Raw genomic sequence first — 17,219 nt, 5'->3', positions numbered from 1 at the left:
CACACACATAAGCGGCAAGCTAAATCTACCACTTCCAAGACCGGACACTAATAAAAGGGCCAGTTCATCATGGTCAGGAGGCGATGGTCCTGCCTTTTCCCATTCCTGGCTAGGACTCCCTAGTCTACCTAACTCCAATCTTCCTTCCCATCATTCTAACTCTTGTGGAAGTGGCTGGGAGAGGGAGAGAGAGTGTGAGGAGGAGGAAAGCTTCACTCCGGGTGCAGGATGCTGGACGATGAGGGGGGCCCAGCCATCATTTAGTCTCTTCTCATTTTGAACTTGAGGAAAACTTGGGGGCAGGATGGGAGGCAGTCCATGACTCACTGGGGGGTCGGGGAAGGGGCTGATGGATCCACAGGGGAGGAGGAGGACACAGACCCTTGCGGGGCCTGCAGTGAAGGTGCTAGGACTGGGTGGGCCGCCCCCTGCTAGCCGAGCCCGAGGGTGGAGCTGCCAACCCTGTCCTGCTTGCCCTGCCCCACGCAGCCAGGGACAAACAGGAATCGGGTCTTGGCACAATTCCCTTCTGAGACTGCCCTTTGGGAAGCTGCGCCTGCCACCTCCCCCACCCCCTCGGGGTGAGGGGAAGGTCACTTTGGAGACCTTGGCCGAGGTGGGCAACTCTGCAGAAGAGGAGGAGGAGGACTGGGTGGTCAGGGAGTGCAGCAAGCAGGAGCGGAGTGCCGCCTGCTGACACGGGCAGGACGGAAGGTCTCCTAGAGGTTGGGCTGGGCAGGGGGACGGCAGCAATCCCTCTCTCCCTGTCCATCGTCAGGGGAGAAGGAAACTTGAGCAGCTCTTCTTGCAGGCTCTGCCCGTGTGGTGCCTTGGCACTGCCAAGGCACTAGGGAGTGTGTCTGACCCAGATAAACGCCCCCGGGGGCAGCGCAGCAAGCCATCCGTGCAGAGGGAAGGGACGGAGAAAAAGACGGACTGGCCCAACCAGGAGCCCTGCTGCATGCCAGCAGGAACTTCCCCGGGGCAGGGTGGCTCTCGCTGGGCATCGGGCAAGGCAGAGGAACAAAAGGCTTTATTGATAAATAGGCAAAGATCTGGGGCCCAGGGCCCCGCCGGGAAAGGGGCCCCCGTCGGCGCGCTCCCGGGCAGGGGAAGAGGCGTTTTTCCAGGAGCCTGCTGGAATGCCCCAGCCAGCCCCCTGCCACCACTCCAAGGGCCGGGCGACACGGGGAGGCCCTCCCTGGTCCCCCCACCTGGTCCCCGTCACCCTGAGCTGGGGGCTCGGGGCGACTGCGGGCAGCGAAGGCGGCTTGCTGCGGACCCCGACGGGAAACCGACTACTGCAACTGCCACCGGACTAATAGATCTGGGGTCCGCCGAGCCTCGAAGCAGGCCGCAAGACAGCCCTTAACAGGCAGCCAGGCTGGCGGTATCCAAAGGGGGAAGGTCAGCCGGCCTTAGCAGAACCTGAAGCTGGGAAAGACCCCATCTTAGGCCCGCAGCCAGCAGCACTGCCCCATGGAAACCCTGGCCAGGAGATCCAGCTCCGCCTGGAATTGTGTCCCTGTCCTGTCATCCCCCACACCCCCGGTCCCCCAGGAGGCCGTCAGCACCCAGAGCCGGGGGGGGATGGACGGGGTTGGGGCTGACCCTGCGACCCCAGGGACCTTCCCGGGCGGGGAGGCCCCGCTCCTCTTCTCCCCGGATCGCGGGGCACCTCAGTCGTGGGGCGGCGGCGGTTGGTTGACGATGACCTGGATGACGAAGTCCTTCTGGATCTTGGTGTCCTGGAGCCGAGTGCGGTCGGTCAGCAGCTTCCCCGAGAAGAACCAGCGCTGCCAGGCCGGCTCGATGCCCTCCCGCGCATGCAGTTGCCGCTTCAGCTGCCCAACTGGGTCGGCCAGGCTGGCGTCCAGCCGGAGGTCCTTGCCCGTGGATAAGCGCACCTTGAGGGGGAACTCTCGCCTGGCACCGGGGGCGGGCTCGGGGGGCTCCCCGCCGTCCTCGTCGCCGCCGCCGCTGCCGCCACGCTCGAGGAGCAGGTTGACGGGTGGGGCGAGGCAGTAGACGGGCAGCTGGTAGCGGTTCCCCAGCTCGTCGTAGCACTCGCTCAGGGAACCTGGGGGAAACGCCCGGCCAACTCAGAAAAGGGGGTCCTGGCCCCCCGGCACCGAATTCGGCCCTTCCCAAGCCCCTCCCGCCTGCACAGATCGCCCCCGGACCACTGTGGCCCAGGCCACCCTTCGCCGCTGTTTCTGAGCCCCGACACCCCCCTCCTTCAGCCGCTACTCTAGGGGCACCCCCGGGTCCGCCCTGAGCTCGTGTCAAAAATAACAATAATAATTGTGGTATCTGTTACGCTCTATGTGTCAGGCACTGTACTAAGCGCTGTGGGTGGGTGGGGGGAATCTAAGCAAATCATACTGGATAAAGTCCCTGTCCTACATACGGCTCACAGTCCTAAATCCCCATTTTACAGATGAAGTAACTGAGGAACAGAGAAATGAAGTGACTTCCCCAAGGTCACCCAGCCGAGATTAGAGCCCATGACCTTCTGACTCCCAGGCATGGGCCCGAACCACTAGACCGGACTGCTTCTCTATCTGTTTTTCTGGCCCCTCTCAATCCGCCTCCCGAAAACAATACAGCCTCCTCCATCACAGCAGTGGTGGTAACAGCCATCATCGAGAAGCAGCGTGGCTCAGTGGAAAGAGCCCGGGCTTTGGAGTCAGAGGTCATGGGTTCAAATCCCGGCTCTGCCAATTGCCAGCTGCGTGACTTTGGGCAAGTCACTTCACTTCCCTCATCTGTAAAATGGGGATGAAGGCTGTGAGCCCCCCGTGGGACAACCTGATCACCTTGTAACCTCCCCAGCGCTTAGAACGGTGCTTTGCACATAGTAAGCGCTTAATAAATGCCATTATTATTATTATCTTGGGGGCCAACTTTTCGCTGTGAGTGTGGGGGCAAAAAGGGGAGCAAGGATTTTAAGGGGGACAAAGACCATGAGGGATCAGGCTCCAAACAGCCCTGCCTGGGAACTCGCAGGTCTAGTCTAAGATCTGGGATGAGCAGGATTGGGAGCTCAGTTCAGAAAGACCCCATCACCCCCTGTAGTGTAGACCCCTAACTCTAGTAATAATAATAATAATAATAATAATAATAATAATAATAATAGTATTTGTTAAGCGCTTTCCATGTGCCAAGCACTATTCTAAGTTCTGGGGTAGATCCAAGGTAATCAGGTCATCCCACATGAGGCTCACGGTATTAATCTTCCGTTTTCAATCAATCAATCAATCAATCGTATTTATTGAGCGCTTACTGTGTGCAGAGCACTGTACTAAGCGCTTGGGAAGTACAAGTTGGCAGCATATAGAGACAGTCCCTACCCAACAGTAGGCTCACAATCTGAGGCCCAGAGAAGTGAAGTGGCTTGTCCAAGGTCACACAGCAGACAAGTGGTGGAGGCGGAATTAGAACCCACGTCCCCTGACTCCCAAGCCCACGTTCTTTGCACTAAGCCATAAAGGCCTTCTCGAATGGAATGAATGTAAAGCACTGACCTAAGCCCCTGCAAAAGTAGACATCAGGCGAGGCACGCGCAATATTTACAATGAGTGGGAGCAGGAGGGAGAGCAGAGATCGTATAAAGACAGAACAAACATGATGGGGATTACATATCGGCATGCTCCAAATTAACAAATTCACATTTGAACATCCAGATGCTCATTAAATTCAGAGGATGGGTATACATCACAGAGCTGTTGAGGTGGTTATCGGGGCAATGCAATGCAGGGTTTGGGTGACTAGGTGGGAAAGGGGATACAATTAGCGGGATTTAAGGGGGCTTTCAAGATGGGGAGGGATACGGTTCTGGCTAACGTGGGGAAGAGGGAAGGAGGTGGGAGTTCAAGGGAACGGCCTAAGCGAGGAAACAGAGGTGACAGTTCAGAGCAACGAGTTTGAAGTTGATTTTGGGAGAAGAGGGTGAGCTGACCCTTACATACTGCATTTATTTATACCATCTGCCAGCACTTATGTGTGCTTGATAATTATATAATAATAATTATTATTACTGAATTATTACTATTAGAATTATGTTTTATGTGAGAGGCGTCTTGCTCCAGAATTCTGGAGCTTTATTGTTTCAGGGCCACTCCACCACCTCAGAAATGTGTCTCCTGATAGCCCAGTTATTACCAGGCCGGGGCGGGAACCCCCTTCTAGACTGTGAGCCCGTTATTGGGTAGGGATTGTCTCTATCTGTTGCCAATTTGTACTTTCCAAGCGCTTAGTACAGTGCTCTGCACACAGTAAGCACTCAATAAATCCAAATGAATAAATGAATAATAATAATAATGGCATTTATTAAGCACTTACTATGTGCAAAGCACTGGGGAGGATACGAGGTGATCAGGTTGCCCCACGTGGGGCTCACAGTCTTCATCCCCATTTTACGGATGGGGGAACTGAGGCCCACAGAAGTGAAGTGACTTGCCCAAAGTCACACAGCTGACAGTCGGCGGAGCCGGGATTTGAACCCATGACCTCTGACTCCCCCGTGCTCTTTCCACTGAGCCATGCTGCTTCTCTACTGTAAATGAATGTACAGTCAACGTATTTATTTTGTTTATCCCACCTGAAAATATTTTCACGTCTGTTTCTCCAGATTGAGTGCAAATTCCTGTGGACAAGGGACGTGTCTCGGGCTTCTACTGTGCTTTCTCAAGCGCTTAGTACAGTGAGTTAGACGCAGTGGGCACTCTGAGAAGCAGCGTGGCTCAGTGGAAAGAGCACGGGTTTGGGAGTCAGAGGTCATGGGTTCAAATCCCGGCTCCGCAGCTTGCCAGCTGTGTGACTTTGGGCAAGTCACTTCACTTCTCTGGGCCTCAGTTACCTCATCTGTAAAATGGGGATTAAGACTGTGAGCCCCACATGGGACAACCTGATCACCTTGTGTCCTTCCCAGCGCTTTGAACAGTGCTTTGCACAAAGTAAGCGCTTAACAAATACCAACATCATTATTATTATTATTATTATTATTACTACCACCACTATTACTACGACTGAATCTTCTAGACTGTGAGCCCGTTGTTGGGTAGGGACCGCCTCTCTATGTTGCCGACTTGTACTTCCCAAGTGCTTAGTCCAGTGCTCCGCAAGCAGTAAGCGCTCAATAAATACGATTGATTGATTTACTACCACCACCACTACTACGGCTGAATCTTCTAGACTGTAAGCCCGTTGTTGGGTAGGGACTGTCTCTATAGGTTGCCGACTTGCACTTCCCAACTGCTTAGTCCAGTGCTCTGCACACAGTAAGCGCTCAATGAGAAGCAGCATGGCTCAGCGGAAAGAGCCCGGGCTTTGGAGTCAGAGGTCATGGGTTCGAATCCCGGCTCCACCACATGTCTGCTGTGTGACCTTGGGCAGGTCACTTCACTTCTCTGAGCCTCAGTTACCTCATCTGTAAAACGGGGACTAAGACCGTGAGCCCCACGTGGGGCAACCTGATCACCTTGTATCCTCCCCAGCGCTTAGAACAGTGCTTTGCACATAGTAAGCGCTTAACAAATACCAATATTATTATTATTATTATTATTGTTATTATTATTATTATTATTATTATTATCACCACTACTACTACGACTGAATCTTCTAGACTGTGAGCCTGTTGTTGGGTAGGGACCGTCTCTATATGTTGCCACCTTGTACTTCCCAAGTGCTTAGTCCAGTGCTCTGCACACAGTAAGCGCTCAATAAATACGATTGATTTACTACCACTGCTACTACTACGACCAAATCTTCTAGACTGTGAGCCCGTTGTGGGGTAGGGACCGTCTCTATATGCTGCCGACTTATACTTCCCAAGTGCTTAGTCCAGTGCTCCGCACACAGTAAGCGCTCAATAAACACGATTGATTGATTTACTACCACCGCTACTACTACGACCGAATCTTCTAGACTGTGAGCCCGCTGTTGGGTAGGGGCCGTCTCTATACGTTGCCGACTTGCACTTCCCAAGTGCTTAGTCCAGTGCTCCGCACACAGTAAGCGCTCAATAAATACGACTGAATGAATGGGAAGTAGCAAGTGAGGACAGAGGACGTGTCAGATGGAGAAAGCTAGTGGAGAAGCCTGAAATTAAGGGTTAGGAATTTCTTTCTGTGCTGTGGGAGGCCCCTGTTGCTTTCTGAGGAGGGGCGAGTCTTTCTTTTCCTCCTGCCCACCCCTGCCCGCTTACCGTGGGGCAGAGTGATGTTGGCCCCATCCAGGATGGCTTGGGCCAGCTCATGGTCGTTGGCCTCCACGGCGTAAGCGGCGGCCTTCAGCGCATCCCAGATCTCCTTACGGCCTTCGAAGGCGGGCGCGGTGTCCCAAAACTCATCCCGCTTGCTGCGCAGCTGCCCGCCCGTCATGGGGTAGTCGCTCTTCCACTTGGGCCGCTCCTTCTTCAGGGGCTCGTTGCGGCCTGCGAGGGGCACAGGGGTGGAGGCGCGTTCATCATCAATCGTATTGATTGAGCGCTCACTGTGTGCAGAGCACTGTACTGAGTGCTTTAATAATAACGATGATGGCATTTATTAAGCACTTACTATGTGCAAAGCACTGTTCTAAGCGCTGGGGAGGTTCCGAGGTGATCAGGTTGTCCCACGGGGGGCTCACAATCTTAATCCCCTTTTGAAAGATGAGGGAACTGAGGCCCAGAGAGGTTGCGGGACTTCATCATCATCATCAATCGTGTTTATTGAGCGCTTACTATGTGCAGAGCACTGTACTAAGCGCTTGGGAAGTACAAATTGGCAACATATACAGTCCCTACCCAACAGTGGGCTCACAGTCTAAAAGGGGGAGACAGAGAACAAAACCAAACATACTAACAAAATAAAATAAATAGAATAGATATGTACAAGTAGAATAAATAAATAAATAAATAAATAAATAAATAAATAAATAGAGTAATTAATCTGTACAAACATATATACATATATACAGGTGATGTGGGGAAGGGAAGGAGGTGAGATGGGGGGGATGGAGAGGGGGATGAGGGGGAGAGGAAGGAAGGGGCTCAGTGTGGGAAGGCCTCCTGGAGGAGGTGAGCTCTCAGCAGGGCCTTGAAGGGAGGAAGAGAGCTAGCTTGGCGGATGGGCAGAGGGAGGGCATTCCAGGCCCGGGGGATGACGTGGGTCGGGGGTTGATGGCGGGACAGGCGAGAACGAGGACTTGCCCAAAGTCACCCAGCTGCCAATTGGCGGAGCGGGATTCGAACCCATGAACTCTGACTCCAAAGCCCGGGCTCTTTCCACTGAGCCACGCTGGCTCAGTCCCCGCTCCGTCCACCGACTCACCCCCGCCGGACCCTTCTCCCTCCTGCCGGGAAAATCCCGCAGCCACCGCCTTCCCCGGCCAGATGGAGAGGAGTTAGTGTCTGCGTTCATTCAGTCAGTCAGTCAGTCGTATTTATTGAGCGCTTACTGTGTGCGGAGCACCGGACTAAGCGCTTGGGAAGTCCAAGTTGGCAACATCGAGAGACGGTCCCTACCCAACAGCGGGCTCACAGTCTAGAAGGGGGAGACAGATGAGACAACAACGAATGGCATCATGATCATCATGATCATGAGAAGCAGCGTGGCTCAGTGGAAAGAGCCCGGGCTTTGGAGTCAGAGGTCGTGGGTTCGGATCCCAGCTCTGGCAATCGTCAGCTGTGTGACTTTGGGCAAGTCACTTCACTTCTCTGGGCCTCAGTTTCCTCACCTGTAAAATGGGGATTAAGACTGGGAGCCCCCTGTGGGACAACTTTATCACCTTGTAACCTCCCCAGCGCTTGGAACAGTGCTTTGCACATAGTAAGCGCTTAATAAATGCCATCATTATTTATTTATTTATTTATTTGTAACCTCCCCAGCGCTTAGAACAGTGCTTTGCACATAGTAAGCACTTAATAAATAATAATAATAATAATAATAATAATAATAATGTTGGTATTTGTTAAGCGCTTACTATGTGCAAAGCACTGTTCTAAGCGCTGGGGGGATACAAGGTGATCAGGTGGTCCCACGCGGGGCTCACAGTCTTAATCCCCATTTTACAGATGAGGTAACTGAGGCACAGAGAAGTTAAATGGCTTGCCCAAGGTCACACAGCTGACAAGTGGCAGAGCCGGGATTCGAACCCATGACCTCTGACTCCCAAGCCCGTGCTCTTTTCACTGAGCCACGCTGCTTCTCCATAAATGCCATTATTATTATCTATTGAGCACTTACTATATGCAGAACACTCTACTAAGCGCTTGGCAGAGTACAATAAAACAGAGTTGGGAGAAATACTCCCTTCCCACAACGAAGAAGCGGCACGGCCTAGTGGATAGAGCCCTGGCTTGGGAGGCAGGGGATGCGGGTTCAAATCCCACTCTGCCACGTGTCTGCTGGGTGACCTCGGGCTAGTCACTTCACTTCTCTGGGTCTCAGTTATCTCATCGGTAAAATGGGGATTGAGGCTGTAAGCCCCATGTGGGCTCCAACCTGACTAGCCCCGGCGTTCAGGACACTGCCTGGCACCTAATAAGCGCTTCACAAATACCACGGGGGAAAAAAGAGCTTACAGTCTTGAAAGGCAACAAATAGGGACAGTCCCTACCCACCAGTGGGCTCACAGTCGAGAAGACGGTCTGCAGGGAGGACAGGTTCCCCCCGAGGTTGCCAGGTGAGTTTTCCACTAGCCCCCGGCTTGTGCATCAGTGGGTGATGGCAAGCGGTGTGGCATAATGGCTAGAGCACGGGCCTGGGAATCAGAAGGACCCGGGTTCTAATCCCGCCTCCGCCACATGTCTGCTGTGTGACTTGAGGCAATTTATTTCACTTGTCTGGCCCAAGTCACCTCATCTGTAAAACAGGGATAATAATAATGATGATGATGGCATTTGTTAAGCGAGAAGCAGCGTGGCTCAGTGGAAAGAGCCCGGGCTTTGGAGTCAGAGGGCATGGGTTCAAATCCCGGCTCCGCCAACTGTCAGCTGGGTGACTTCGGGCAAGTCACTTCACTTCTCTGGGCCTCAGTTCCCTCATCTGGAAAATGGGGATGAAGACTGCGAGCTCCCCGGGGGACAACCTGATCACCTTGGAACCTCCCCAGCGCTTAGAACAGTGCTTTGCACATAGTAAGCGCTTAATAAATGCCATCATCATCAAATCCTGGCTCCTCCAACTGTCAGCTGGGTGACTTTGGGCAAGTCACTTCACTTCTCTGGGCCTCAGTTCCCTCATCTGGAAAATGGGGATGAAGACTGCGAGCCCCCCCAGGGGACAACCTGATCACCTTGGAACCTCCCCAGCGCTTAGAACAGTGCTTTGCACATAGTAAGCGCTTAATAAATGCCATCATCATCAAATCCTGGCTCCTCCAACTGTCAGCTGGGTGACTTTGGGCAAGTCACTTCACTTCTCTGGGCCTCAGTTCCCTCATCTGGAAAATGGGGATGAAGACTGTGAGCCCCCCGGGGGACAACCTGATCACCTTGGAACCTCCCCAGCGCTTAGAACAGTGCTTTGCACATAGTAAGCGCTTAATAAATGCCATCATCATCAAATCCTGGCTCCTCCAACTGTCAGCTGGGTGACTTTGGGCAAGTCACTTCACTTCTCTGGGCCTCAGTTCCCTCATCTGGAAAATGGGGATGAAGACTGCGAGCCCCCCCGGGGGACAACCTGATCACCTTGGAACCTCCCCAGTGCTTAGAACAGTGCTTTGCACATAGTAAGCGCTTAATAAATGCCATCATTTATTATTTTATTTTTATTTTATGTGCAAAGCACTGTTCTAAGCACTGGGGGGGATATATGTATATATGTTTGTACATTTTTATTACTCTATTTATTTATTTTACTTGTACATATCTATTCTATTTATTTTATTTTGTTAGTATGGTTTTGTTCTCTGTCCCCCTTTTAGACTGTGAGCCCACTGTTGGGTAGGGACTGTCTCTATATGTTGCCGACTTGTACTTCCCAAGTGCTTAGTACAGTGCTCTGCACACCGTAAGCGCTCAATAAATACGATTGATGATGATGATGACAACCTCTGGCTCCCAAGCCCAGGCTCTTTCCCCCAAGTGGGACATGTGTCCAACCCGATTTGCTTGTATCCCACCCCGGTGTTGAGGACAGTGCCTGGCACATAGTAAGCACCAAACAAATCCCATTACTATTATCATTATTATTATTATTCCTCAGCGTGGACTAAGCTGTGAGCTCCTGGGGCTGCAGTTGAAAGCCTACAGCCAAACCTCAGGAGTTGGGGAGTAGGAATGGGGTAGTTCCGTCCCATCCCGCCTCTGCTCCCCGCTGCATGGAGGGGATGGGAAGGGAGGGATGGGACCACCGATGAATCATCCCTCGCACTCCCTGCCACCCCAGCATGTTCCCTTCAAGGCCCTACTGAGAGCTCACCTCCTCCAGGAGGCCTTCCCACACTGAGCCCCTTCCTTCCTCTCCCCCTCGTCCCCCCTCTCCATCCCCCCCATCTTACCTCCTTCCCTTCCCCACAGCACCTGTATATATGTATATATGCTTCTACATATTTATTATGTATATATGTTTGTACATATGTATATATGTTTGTACATATTTATTACTCTATTTTATTTGTACACATCTATTCTATTTATTTTATTTTGTTAGTATGTTTGGTTTTGTTCTCTGTCTCCCCCTTTTAGACTATGAGCCCACTGTTGGGCAAGGACTGTCTCTATATGTTGCCAATTTGTACTTCCCAAGCGCTTAGTACAGTGCTCTGCACATAGTAAGCGCTCAATAAATAAATACGATTGATGATGACGATGATGATTACTCTATTTATTTATTTACTTTATTTGTACATATCTATTCTATTTCTTTTATTTTGTTAGTATGTTTGGTCTTGTTCTCTGTCTCCCCCTTTTAGACTGTGAGCCCACTGTTGGGTAGGGACTCTCTCTACATGTTGCCAATTTGTACTTCCCAAGCGCTTAGTACAGTGCTCTGCACACAGTAAGCGCTCTATAAATACGATTGATGATGATGATGATGTTCTGTCTCCACTGCCGAGTCTGAATCTGCCCACAGTAAGCGCTCAATAAATACGACTGAATGGATGAATGAATCTGGAGACCCTGTTATTGCGGGAAACCCTCCCACCTGCAATTTTACACACCACAGCAACTCTCATTATTCATTCAGTCGTATTTATTGAGCGTGTACTGGGTGCCGAGCACTGTATTAAGCGCTTGGGAGAGTACGATGTAACAATAAATAGACACGTTCCCTGCCCACGCTGAGCTTACAGCCTACACGCTGGAGAAGCAGCGTGGCTTTGGAGTCAGAGGTCAGGGGTTCAAATCCCGGCTCCGCCAACCGTCAGCTGTGTGACTTTGGGCAACTCAACTTCTCTTTGCCTCAGTTACTTCATCTGTAAAATGGGGATTAAAACTGTGAGCCTCCCGTGGGACAACCTGATCACCTTGTAACCTCCCCAGCGCTTAGAACGGTGCTTTGCACATAGTAAGCGCTTAACAAATACCATCATTATTATAATTATTACAGTTTTGGCTAAAGATGCAACCGAAAACCCATCGCTCTGCCTGCCACTGCCTAATTTTTACTCCCTCTAGACACTAAGCTCCTTAATAATTGTAGTATTTGTTAAACACTTCCTGGATTCCAAACCTGGTACTAAGCACTGGGGTAGATACAAGATTATCTCTGTGCCTCAGTTACCTCGTTTGTAAAATGGGGATTAAGACTGTGAGCCCTCCGTGGGACAACCTTGTAACCTCCCCAGCGCTTAGAACAGTGCTTTGCACATAGTAAGCGCTTAATAAATGCCATTGTTACTATTATTATTATTATCAGGTCCCACACGGGGCTCACGAAAACAGGAACTGAATCCTCATTTTACAGATGAGGTAACTGAGGCACAGAGAAATGAAGTGACTTGCCCAAAGGTCACATAAGCAGTATTGAATCCCCATTTTCCAGATGAGGTACCAGAGGCACGGAGAAATGAAAAGACTTGCCCCAGGTCACATAAGGTCAAATCCCGGCTCCGCCGCTTGTCAGCTGTGTGACTTTGGGCAAGTCACTTCACTTCTCTGTGCCTCAGTTACCTCATCTGGAAAATGGGGATGAAGACTGTGAGCCCAATGTGGGACAATCTGATCACCTTGTAACCTCGCCAGCGCTTAGAACGGTGCTTTGCACATAGTAAGCACTTAATAAATGCTATTATTATTATTATTATTATTATTATTATTATTATTATTAGCAGACAAGTGGCAGAGCCGGGATTAAAACCCAGGTCCTCTGGCTCCAGGTTTGTGTTCTTTCCACCAGGCCAAGCTGCTTGCCTTGTGGGGAGAGACCGTGTCGGCCGACTCTGTTGAACTGTACTCTCCCAAGCGCTTAGAACAGTGCTCTGCACCCACTGATTGACTGATTAATTTACTGCAGATCCCTAGATGGCAAAATAATCATCATCAATCGTATTTATTGAGCGCTTACTGTGTGCAGAGCACTGTATTAAGTGCTTGGGAAGTACAAGTTGGCAACATATAGAGACAGTCCCTACCCAATAGTGGGCTCACAGTCTAAAAGTAAATAATCTAAAAATAATCGGTCTACACTGCATTCCAACCCTAAGCAGTCTATTCCCCCTCTACTCATTCATTCATTCAATCGTATTTATTGAGCACTTACTTTGCACAGAGCACTGTACTAAGCACTTGGGAAGTACAAGTCGGCAACATATAGAGACGGCCCCTACCCAACAGCGGGCTCACAGTCTAGAGCAGCATGGCTTAGTGGAAAGAGCCCGGGCTTGGGAGTTAGAGGTTGTGGGTTCTAATCCCGCCTCTGCCACTTGTCAGCTGTGTGACCTTGGGCAAGTCACTTCACTTCTCTGTGCCTCAGTGACCTCATCTGTAAAATGGGGACGAAGACTGTGAGCCCCACGTGGGACAACCTGATTACCTTGGACCTCACCCCAGCGCTTAGAACAGTGCTTGGCACATAGTAAGCGCTTAACAAACACCAACATTATTGTTATTATTATTAGAGGGGGGAGACAGACGACAAAGCAAACACGTAGACAGGTGTCAAAATCTAGACTGTGAGCTCGTTGTGAGCAGGAATGTGTCTGTTGTTTTATATTGTACCCTCCCAAGCGCTTAGTACAGAGCTTTGCATTCATTCATTCAATCGTATTTATTGAGCGCTTACTGTGTGCAGAGCACTGTACTAAGCGCTTGGGAAGTACAAGTCGGCAACATTCATTCATTCATTCAATCGTATTTATTGACCGCTTACTGTGTGCAGAGCACTGTACCAAGCGCTTGGGAAGTACAAGTTGGCAACATATAGAGACGGTCCCTACCCAACAACGGGCTCACAGTCTAGAAGGGGGAGACAGACGACAAAACAAAACATGTGGACAGGTGTCAAGTCATCAGAATAAATAGAAGTATATAATAGAATAAATTTCTATAAATAGAAATAAACTTGCACACAGTAAGCGCTCAAATACACCTATCTACATGTTTTGTTTTGTTGTCTGTCTCCCCCTTCTAGACTGTGGGCCCGTTGTTGGGTAGGGACCAGCGTCAACTCATCAGAATAAATAGAAGTATATAATAGAATAAATTTCTATAAATACAAATAAACAAATTTGCAAACAGTAAGCGCTCAAATACACCTGTCTACATGCTTTGTTTTGTTGTCTGTCTCCCCCTTCTAGACTGTGGGCCCGTTGTTGGGTAGGGACCGGCGTCAAGTCATCAGAATAAATAGAAGTATATAATAGAATAAATTTCTATAAATACAAATAAACAAACTTGCACACAGTAAGCGCTCAAATACACCTGTCTACATGTTTTGTTTTGTTGTCTGTCTCCCTCTTCTAGCCTCTTCTAGACTGTGAGCCCGTTGTTGGGTACGGACCGTCTCTACATGTTGCCAACGTTGACTTCCCAAGCGCTTAGTAGAGTGCTCTGCACACAGTAAGCGCTCAATAAATACGATTGAATGAATGAATGAACTGAATGAATGAATGAAGAAGCGGCATCGAGTACTGGTGGCCAGCAGAGGGCGCCCCTGGAGCTCTGGGCCGCCGTGGGCCCTACACTCAGTTCCCCCGAAAGTTAGTAATTAATATTAATAATAATAATAATAATGGAATTTATTAAGCGCTTACTATGTGCAAAGCACTGTTCTAAGCGCTGGGATGGATACAAGATGATCAGGTGATCACCTGGGATAGATACAAGATGATCAGGTGATCACCTGGGATAGATACAAAGCGATCCCACGTGGGGCTCACAGTCTTCATCCCCATTTTCCAGATGAGGTAACTGAGGCCCAGAGAAGTCAAGTGCCTTGTCCAAAGTCACACAGCTGACAAGTGGCGGAACTGGGATTTGAACCCATGACCTCTGACTCCAGAGCCCGGGCTCTTTCCACTGAGCCACGCTGCTTCTCTAGCAGTTTAAGCCCACAGAGAAGCAGCATGGCTCAGTGGAAAGAGCCCGGGCTTTGGAGTCAGAGGTCGTGGGTTCAAATCCCGACTCTGCCACTTGTCAGCTGGGTGACTTTGGGCAAGTCACTTCACTTCTCTGGGCCTCAGTTACCTCATCTGTACAATGGGGATAAAGACTGAATGAGGGCCAAAGAGGCGAAGCGACTTGCCCAAGATCACACAGCAAGCAGGAGTCAGAACCAGGTCCTTTTGACTCCCAGCCTCCACTATCTACTAGGCCACACTGCTTCTCAATAAGTATTATTAATTAATAATAGCACAGCACTTGTATATATTTGTACAGATTTGTTACTCTATTTTACTTGTACATATTTGCTAATTCTATTTATTTTGTTAATCATCATCAATCGTATTTATTGAGCGCTTACTATGTGCAGAGCACTGTACTAAGCGCTTGGGAAGTACAAATTGGCAACATATAGCCTTAATTCTATCTGTTCTGACGATTTTGACACCTGTCTACATCATCATCATCATCAATCGTATTTATTGAGCGCTTACTATGTGCAGAGCACTGTACTAAGCGCTTGGGAAGTACAAACTGGCAACATATAGAGACAGTCCCTACCCAACAGTGGGCTCACAGTCTAAAAAGGGGAGACAGAGAACAAAACCAAACATACTAACAAAATAAAATAAATAGAATAGATATGTACAAATAAAATAAATAAATAGAGTAAAAAATATGTACAAACATATATACATATATACAGGTTTTGTTTTGTCATCTGTCTCCCCCTTCTAGACTGTGAGCCCATTGTTGGGTAGGGACCATTTCTATATGTTTCTGACTTGTACTCCCCAAGCGCTTAGTCCAGTGCTCTGCACACAGTAAGCGCTCAATAAATACAATTGAAGGAATGAATGAATGAAGACTGTGAGCCCCACGTGGGACAACCTGATCACCTTGTGGGGCTGGGGCTAACCTCCCCAGCGCTTAGCACAGTGCTTTGCACATAGTAAGCGCTTAATAAATGCCGTCATTATTATTAAGCAACGATTTGTGCAAGGTGGTGGCACTGGGCATTGTCCCAAAGTTCTCCCACCGCCCAGGAGAACCCCCTCAACCACTTCCAGCACAGACGGACCTGCCGCGAGGCAGTGAGCCCACTGTCGGGTAGGGACCGTCTCTATATGTTGCCAAATTGTACTTCCCAAGCGCTTAGTACAGTGCTCTGCACACAGTAAGCGCTCAATAAATACGATTGATGATGATTTTGCCGCAATTCTTTTTTGCATCTTCCGGTCAAGTTGGCAGAACTGGGGAGAATTTGTGGGCCGCAGGGGGGAAAGGGGAGAGAGGGCCAGAAATGCACAACAGCTGGGCCAAACGGGCCACAGAAGCAGTGCGGCCCAGTGGGTGGAGCACGGGCCTGGGAGTTGGGAAGGACCTGGGTTCTAATCCCGGCCCCACCACTCGTCTATTGTGTCATCTGTCTGTATCCCCCTTCTAGACTGTGAGCCTGCTGTTGGGTAGGGACTGTCTCGATATGTTGCCGACTTGGACTTCCCAAGCGCTTAGTACAGTGCTCTGCACACAGTAAGCGCTCAATAAATACGATTGAATGAATGAATGAATGAATGATCTTGGGCCAATCGCAACTTCTCTGGGCCTCAGTTACCTCATCTGTAAAATGGCGATGAAGATTGTCCACATGTTTTGTTTTGTTGTCTGTCTCCCCCTTCTAGACTGTGAGCCCACTGTTGGGTAGGGACCGTCTCTGTATGTTGCCGACGTGTACTCTCCCAAGTGCTTAGTACAGTGCTCTGCACACAGTAAGTGCTCAATAAATACTACTGAATGAATGAATGAATGAATGACTGTGAGCCCTACTTGGGACATGGACTATGTCCAACTTGATGACCGTGTATTCATTCGTTCATTCAATCATATTTATTGAGTGTTTACTGTGCGCAGAGCACTGGACTAAGCGCTTGGGGAGTACAAGTTGGCAACATATAGAGACGGTCCCTACCCAACAGTGGGCTAACAGTCTAGAGGGGGGAGACAAACAACAAAACAAAATATATTAACAAAATAAAATAAATAGAATAGTAAATGTATCTACCCCAGTGCTTAGTACTGTGCCTGTCAACTGTCTACATGTTTTGTTCACCTGTCTACATGTTTTGTTTTGTTGTCTGTCTCCCCCTTCTAGACTGTGAGCCCGTTGTTGGGTAAGGACCGTCTCTCTATGTTGCCAACTTGTACTTCCCCAGCGTTTAGTACAGTGCTCTGCACACAGTAAGCGCTCAATAAATACGATTGAATGAATGAACGGCACATAATAAGTGCTAAGCCCTGAGAGCTCACCTCCTCCAAGAGGCCTTCCCAGACTGAGCCCCCTTTTTCCTCTCCTCCTCCCCATCCCCCCGGCCCTACCTCCTTTCCCTCCCCACAGAACCTGTGTATATATTTGTACAGCTTTATTACTCTATTTATTTTACTTGTACATATTTACTAGTTATTTTGTTAATGATGTGCATATCGCTTTAATTCTATTTGTTCTGACGATTTGGACACGTCGACATGTTTCGTTTTGTCGTCCGTCTCCCCCTTCTAGACTGTGAGCCCGTTGTTGGGTAGGGACCGTCTCCATATGTTGCAAACTTGTACTTCCCAAGCGCTTAGTCCAGTGCTCTGCACACCGTAAGTGCTCAATAAATACGATTGAATGAATGAATGAACAAAT

General features: G+C 49.6%; 1 protein-coding gene across 1 annotated transcript in view; it reads right to left on the bottom strand.

Moving 5' to 3' along the window:
• Positions 1-1,023: 1,023 nt before the first annotated feature.
• UBTD1 (ubiquitin domain containing 1) overlaps positions 1,024-17,219 on the bottom strand; it is an 85,390-nt gene continuing 69,194 nt past the window's right edge. Inside the window, exons 2-3 of the mRNA XM_038744077.1 lie at positions 6,209-6,436; positions 1,024-2,080 (exon numbers count right to left, since the gene is read on the bottom strand). Coding sequence (XP_038600005.1) covers positions 1,680-2,080; positions 6,209-6,436 — 629 coding nt within the window. The 3' untranslated portion in view covers positions 1,024-1,679. The remainder of the gene's footprint in view (positions 2,081-6,208; positions 6,437-17,219) is intronic.

The sequence above is a fragment of the Tachyglossus aculeatus genome, chromosome 3 (genome assembly GCF_015852505.1).
Source record: "Tachyglossus aculeatus isolate mTacAcu1 chromosome 3, mTacAcu1.pri, whole genome shotgun sequence".
Taxonomy (NCBI): Eukaryota; Metazoa; Chordata; class Mammalia; order Monotremata; family Tachyglossidae; genus Tachyglossus; species Tachyglossus aculeatus.
The sequence above is the reverse complement of the archived record's forward strand: the minus strand, read 5'-3'. Positions and strand labels throughout refer to the sequence as shown.